Source organism: Aplysia californica, unplaced genomic scaffold, assembly GCF_000002075.1.
Source record: "Aplysia californica isolate F4 #8 unplaced genomic scaffold, AplCal3.0 scaffold00394, whole genome shotgun sequence".
Classification (NCBI taxonomy): domain Eukaryota; kingdom Metazoa; phylum Mollusca; class Gastropoda; order Aplysiida; family Aplysiidae; genus Aplysia; species Aplysia californica.
In genome coordinates, this window is record NW_004797664.1 from 429,415 (window position 1) to 436,722 (window position 7,308).

At 41.8% G+C, this 7,308-nt stretch overlaps 1 protein-coding gene across 1 annotated transcript in view; it reads left to right on the forward strand.

The window, feature by feature from the left end:
• LOC101856113 (microspherule protein 1) overlaps positions 1-7,308 on the forward strand; it is a 30,651-nt gene that overhangs the window by 7,701 nt on the left and 15,642 nt on the right. The window contains exons 2-5 of the mRNA XM_005103885.3: positions 285-591; positions 4,066-4,391; positions 5,761-5,981; positions 6,960-7,067. Of these exons, the coding sequence (XP_005103942.1) occupies positions 285-591; positions 4,066-4,391; positions 5,761-5,981; positions 6,960-7,067 (962 nt within the window). The remainder of the gene's footprint in view (positions 1-284; positions 592-4,065; positions 4,392-5,760; positions 5,982-6,959; positions 7,068-7,308) is intronic.

Genomic DNA, 7,308 nt, shown 5'->3' on the forward strand with positions numbered 1-7,308 from the left:
GGGACATGTGGAGACAGAGCTGTTTCATCTGCAGGAAGACAAGCAGTTTTTATTTTTTAAATCTGTTATAATAACATAAGTCTTCTAGAAAAGAAAAGAAAAGTATGAATTTGTTTTATTATAGAGTTTTACTCATTTGGTGTAAAAAAAGTGCTAATTTTTGTTCTATATTTGGAACTGTTTCTCAAGCCCGGTGATGTTTTTCAGTTGTGCTGTTGTGCTGTTTTATGAAAATCTTTCTCCACTGAAAACCTGACAGTGACGTGTTTTGTTTTGTTTTTCAGAGTCACATAAAAGTTCCAACAGGAAAGGTGAAAGGTGCTGCTGGTGTTTGCTGGTTGAAGAGTGGGGCCTCTGGACTGTCATCATGGATACTCCAGACCTTCCAGTGTCCTCATCGGAAAGTTTGGTGGCAGAGGAGGGCGGAGCTGTTAACTCGATGGGGATAGCAGATGGGGCTGGAGTTTCGTCGAAGCCGGCAGTCACGCTGTCAACGTCTAGTCCATCTGCCGCATATGTGTCATCTATGCCAGCTCCCAAACTCCAACTTCCTACCCCCAGATCTCGACGGATGCCATCAGTTGATCCCAGGTAGTGAGAGTGCAAGTGCACCTTGTATGAGCTGAAATCATGCATGTATGCCCACTTATCAGCACGTTTATGAATGCATCTGTCTTGACGAATGTATTATGCTAACTGGTCTACACGTTTATGTGCATAACTGTGTTGAGATGTAATTTATAATCTGTTTGGGATTGTTGCTCTGAAGCAGACTTGTTCAAAAGTAAATGAGCATTAAGGCTTTTTTTCAACATGCTCCCTCATTTGTCCTAGAAAACATATATATGTGTGTCACGACGCAGGGCAATCAGGTGCTGGTCAGTTTTTGGGCATGTATGGAGTTATTGGTATAATCATAAAGTCTATTCATTGACCGTGCTTTTGATGAAAAAAATAGCCACTTATCTTCAATAGAAGTCGAGATGTTTACCATTGAATGACGTGGGGGTTGCCTGGTGTCAGAATTGAAACTAGAGAGAAAATGGCTGCCAAAGTTTGATTGCTTCTTAAGGTTGAACTGCAAATTCACACTTTTATCCCTTTACGATACATTTTTCAGTAAAAATCAAAACAGAAATATGTTTTTATATATGGACATACTTCTTCTTATTCTTCTCGATCGCATCACACTTGAAGTCTGGTATCCGTCATAGATTGGGCCGTCCTGCTCAGTTCATCTGTCGGCCCGTATAGCCTCTCTTGTAGTGTCAGTGGGGTTGGCCACGTTTCCTGTCTCAAGGCCCTGTATGTCTTGCAGTGCTGAAGGATGTGTTCAATAGTCTGGTCCGCCTCTCCACACTGGCATTTTCGTGATTGTACTAGTTTAAAACATCGGTACATATGTTGTCTCAGTCTTGTGTGTTGTATTCTTAGTCGAAAGATAATCACTTGTTCTTGGCGAGACAGCTCATGGTAGCCATCTGGTGTCTGAGGTGCTTTAAATAGTGTATTCATAATATATTTTTTATTTCTGTGTAGTTTACACTGCTGTCTGGTTGCTCTTTTTGTTGCATCAGTGGCTGATCCGTCCGTATAGATCCTTATCCATGCTTCTTTTTCAAGCATGGACAGGGTGAGGGACTTTTTGCTCAGGTCGCTGTGGTCATCTTTTGTGGTGAACATAGGAATGGACATGTGTATAATTATGTTTGTGTTTTTCTTTTCCCATGATGGTGCCTCTGGGTTATGGTTCAGCATGTTCACTGTGGCCGGTAGATGGTCCTGTAGGGATCTTTTAATTTTTCTTTCTTTGATGAAGTTGGATCTTTTAAGTCTTGTGGTAAAAGCTTTTTCTTCCCATGCCCCCAAAATTTGGAATTCCCTCCCCACCCCAAAAAAACCCATGAAAGAAATGTGTATTATGACATCAGAGTGAGAGTTTAAGAAAAGTCTAAAGACATATATATGAGGCAGTGTGGTGAAATCAGGCACTCGTCAAAACAGTCAAAGTGAAGAAACTGGCATTTTTCCACAGGTTTGGGAATTTTTATCGAAGTTTTGTTTTTTGGCTCAACACCTTTCATGCCCATTGAAGAACACATTTCTGTGGATTTTACTGAAAAACGTTGATTGAAGACACAAAAAATGTAAATTTTCAGTTTCCACAGACTGTCAAGCTCAGGAAATAACTCTTCTTTGGCTGCCGTTTTCTCACTAATTTTACCTCTGAAACCAGGCGACCCCCATCTCCTTCTTTCACAAATATCTCTACTTCCATTCAAGATAATGGGATATCTTTTCATCCAAAGCAAGACAAATGAACAAGCTTTAAAATGATACTAATAACTCTACATGCCCAAAAATTGACGAGAGCCTGATTCCACCGCGTCGTGACACATAATATGTGTTCAACACTACCATCTGCCAGTAAATTTTATATGGGATAATGTGTGTGTGTGTGTGTGTGTGTGTGTGTGTGTGTGTGTGTGTGTGTGTGTGTGTGTGTGTTTGTGTGTGTTGCATATGTTCGCGCATGTGTGCATGTACGTGCGCGTTTTAAAAAAAATCTGTGTCTGTGTTGTGGTGCTGCTGCTGCTGCTGCTGAATGGTGTCCACCTAAGATTGCACCGCTAACGATCCTGGTTTGCTTAAGATCCTGCTGTTTTAAGAAAACAGAATTTTTACTATACAAAAGTTACTCCTAAGATCCCGCACTGATTCACTCTGAAGGTTTACATTCGGCACTTCAGATCATAACTTACGGAATAAAAACCCGGGCTGGCACTGCCGATCAACCAAGAGCGAAAAGTTGAGATCATTGAATTGCCCGTTGCATCAAAGATCAGTCAGCCACTCCTGTGAATTCGATTACCTAAATGTTGTAAAACTTAATGAAACGGTACAATGTTTGCCACAGACGAGATCACACCGAGGAGGGAACTGACTGGCGCATTTGTTTACCCCAAACATCGCACTCGCATTTGAGCTCTTCACTTAAACTTACATCACTCGCTGGGTGGGTAGGTAGGGCCTACACATTTGCTCCGGCGGGATCAGATCGAACTGTGAATTCTTCCCTGACCATTGCCGCAGTAAATTGTCTCTGTTCCCGAAATTTGCGAGACAGACTAAATTTTAACTGGTGTGGTCACAACCTAATTATGTGTAACGACAAAGGCGGGAGAACTCGGGCAGAGATGGAAAGCTATTAATTTTGGACAGGTTAAGGGGAAGGGGGGGGGGGAGTTGGGGGGGAAACTGGACAGGCGTACATAGAGACTCACGATAGGATAATAAATGTAATTGCATGCCTCATGCCACTGTGATTGGTCATCAAGGTTGACCACTCTTTGCTCGCCATAATATGTCATAAACCCACCCAGGGGTCACGTCAGTTCATTTTAGAGTGAAGAGAAACCATTTTACCGTTTGTGGGCCTTAACATGGGTCACCGTAGATTCTTCTCTTGGTTTGTCGGTTAAGATACCGCATTTTCCTTGTTCCCGAGCACCGGGATCTTAGGCGGAGACTACTGTATTGAAATTCAGTCAGTCAAGGGGTTGAATGTGTGCAGCTTGTTTTTAAACATTTTTTATTATTTATTTATTTTCATATTACTAATGAGGTCAGACCTTTGAGATGAGTATTGGGAGCTTATTTAATTTTGTACTTGTATTTAGATACAGCCTTTAGTGAAGGTGTAAGAGGAGTTTTGGGGACGATTAAGCAGATATAGTGTAGAGGACTCAGAAACTGCCACAACAAACACCTCTACTGGTTATGTCATGTCTTTTCTTGTTAGTATAGCAGTCACAGTCTATTGTTTTTGCAAGTGTCTACTACCTATCATGATTTGTTTGCCAATTTTGCTTATTGCTTTTGTTTTTTGTTTTGTTTTTGTTTGTCTGTTGTTTTTTTTGCATTATTTATGCCAAGGTTTGCATGGCTGGAAATTGGAGTGGCAGTTTTAAATCTTTGGTCTGTATATAGTGTTGACTCTCAGACCGGTTTACATCTGTCTTTAGTTTTTGTCATTACTCACTTCCCTTTTTTTGGTTTTCGTAGCACGTTGATTCCGGCCCGACGAAGTTCTACCCGCTCTATCAAGCGCAAAAAGTTTGATGATGAACTAGTGGAAAGTAGCTTGGTCAAAACTGAACGTGGCCGCCTCAAGTCCGGAGTCACCAGTACGGCCTCAACCCCTGCTCCTTCTCAGACAGCTGCAGCAACTTCGACTGCCCCTTCCCTCGTGTCTACGCCGGCCCCTGTTGCAGGGACTCCCACTGTAGGGAGCAGCAGTACACCAGGGGTGGCCAGTGTGGTTCCCAACCCTCCAGCCGTGTTGATGACCACGTCACAGTCACAAACTCTGGTCAGCAAGACAGCCACAGGTCAGTTACCCATTTCTCAGCAGGGAGACTTTTCCACGAAGCTTGGAAATTCTGGATTTCTGGAATGTTTTAAACATTCTGTTTCCTATGATAGTGTACACACCGTTTTTAGTTGTTGCATATAGTACTGTAATTTGGAAGCCTAAGCCTGTCCTATGATATTGACTAAATGGTGTCGGTGGCTTTACCGTAGTGGTTAACCTCTCAGACTCGCAACCATAAGGTCGTGAGTTTGAATCCCGTCAGGGGCCTGAGGTTGTGTCGTTTATAAAGGCACTTTACACTAGTTTTCCTCTCTTCAACCAGGTGGGAATGGGTACTCAGCTATAGACAATGAAAGATCTTGACAGTTTGTTAGTGTTTGAATTCTTAATCCGCTGCTTGCACTATATGCTTACAGGAAGTTGAGAATGTTTCTGAGTGTTCTATGGTCTGCTGGGGTAATAATACAGTGTGTAAAGTGCGTAGAGCTTGCTGTTGAGTGGGAATATTCACTATACAAATGCTCTTTATTATTATATTATTATTGAATTCTTCCTTGGATATCCCCATCACTTCCTCATCCAATCACTGCCCCTCAAGTGTCTTCTCTGTATCCTAATCAAGGTACTAACCTTATGATATCCTCATTATGTTACTGTTCTTCAAATGTCCTCATCGTGGCACTGTTTCTCAAATATGTGTCATCATGGTGATATCATGCTCTCGTTTTATGGACTTTTTTTCTTTTAGCTCAAGACCTTTTATGTCAATTTAAAAACACATTTATGAGGCATGCTAACAAAATTTGTTACTTCTCAGATTTTGACCCTCTGGAAATAGCTTTGTCAAATTTATAGGTTGAGTTTGTACGTTGTATTTGTCAGTTGGAAATGATAAATGACGTGTTCAACTACTGGAAAACCGCTTCATTGAAAATTTAATTTGACCCCTGGTCAGTTTTCGGCTGGTGTCTCAATTCTCGAACTGTGATAAGTAAGTAATTAATTTTGTCTGCTCACCTCTCATTTCTGTTTGGATTTTATTTGAAAACTTTGATCTAAGGCACAAAACTGTTGCAGTTTCCATGGACACTAAGCTTTGAAATTCACACACCTTGGGGGGCCATTTTCTCGCTAATTTTATCACTTACCCCGCTTCATTTAGATGCAAAAATCTTTACTTCAGTTCAAGATAGATGGTTATTTTGATTTTAACAAAAGCAAAACAAATAACCCAACTTTAAGATGATATCAATAATTCTGTACATCCAACATTGATGAGTGCCTGATTCCACCCTGTTATGACACAAATGTCCTCAGATGTTCTCATTATGTCCTCACCAAGATATTTTTTCTTGGGTATTTAAAAACAAACCTTGGTTTTTCAGATGATGGCAAAGATGTGAGCAGACAGACTGAGTCAAGTGCTCCAGTGAGACCACCGCCGGAGAAACGCAGCAAACCCAGCACTGGCAAATCTAGTGCTGCGGCCAAAGGCTCCTCAGGGAAAGTGGGTGGAGCTTCCAAGGCGGTACAAGCAAAGTCTGGCCATGGGAAGGCAACGGGGTCTAAAGTTGGGCTCTCTAAGTCGGGTCACTCCAGGCAGAAGGTAATTGGAGTCAAGCCTTTGTCAGATTTGGTGCTCAGCATGGGCTTGGGAAGTCTTATTTAGTGTGTCCTCATTACACTAGCCGTTGTGGCTGAAAGACAAGGAGAGGTGGGAGGTGGTCATAGTGAAGGATGAGTTATGGCTACGTAACTTCCTTCATGTAGTTTCCAATCTTTTTGTTTTGTTTTTAGATGACTTTGAGCAATGGAGACAAACATGGCATGCTGTTCTTTTGTAAAGAGTCATATCAAGCTAGACTGCTAACTGTGATGTTGGCACTTATGAAGATGGGGAATTTGTAAGTAAGTAAGAGTAAGTGTTTATTTGAGAGGTGGGACCTCCGAATTTAACATCTGTCTCCGATATGAATAAACCAAATGTGTTGAGAGCCTTGAAAACTCCACAAAAAAACCCCCGAGCTCAAGACTGCCTATGTAGGGATTGGAACCAGGGCCATCTGCTCCATTTTCCATCATTATACCAACTTAGCTAATGGAGTGCCCTCTGTAGTTTGAGATGAACAATCAGAATTTGATTTTACAAAGTAATATCATTCAAAGTTATCATGGATGTAAAAAAATTCAGTGTGAAGGGTAGAAATATTTTAAGCGACCTGCTTTCTCTTGCAAGGGAGTGAACCAGGTCAACTTCCTCCCCTCAAGATCACAACGCAAGAGCATTTAAATAAAATAAAAACCCAACCTGTTTCTCACCTACCAACCACTATTGGTTGGCATGTGTAGAATGCTTTGCTTGTGTCTGTCTTCAGCCTATCAGTGTTGGGGGCGGGGGTGTAAAATTGACTGGACTTTCCTGGAGCTTAACTCTCACTTTCCTAAAATGCTACCTTTACTGTGACTTAAAGTTTCCGTCTGTCGTTCCTTTGACTTCAGTTATTTTTCACATACCTGCTCTAGCTTTTAGCTTTACTGTTTATCTGAATGTATCTTAAAGCTTTTCCCCTTGTTTCGTCTCTAGTCTAAGTCGAAGCGGTCGAGGAAGCCAAAGACGTCTGCTCCAGCCGTGAAGGATCTGGGCCGATGGAAGCCTCAAGATGACCTTGCCCTTATAACAGCGGTGCAGCAGGTGACCTCATGGGGATGTGTGTGTTTGTGGTTTTTGTCTGTTTGTTCGTTGAAGTACAGATAAGAAGCTAAGTGTTATTATTGTGATTAAGTTCAGGGTGATATTGCCGTGTCTAGGAGAAGTCTGGGTCCAGAGAGACCAAGTGCAGGGGCTATGGGTTGAATAGAGTTGCCATTTTCCAGAGAGTTCTAAGTGGAATAGGACAGTATCTGACTGCTAGAAGCTAGTTGGGGGAGGAAAA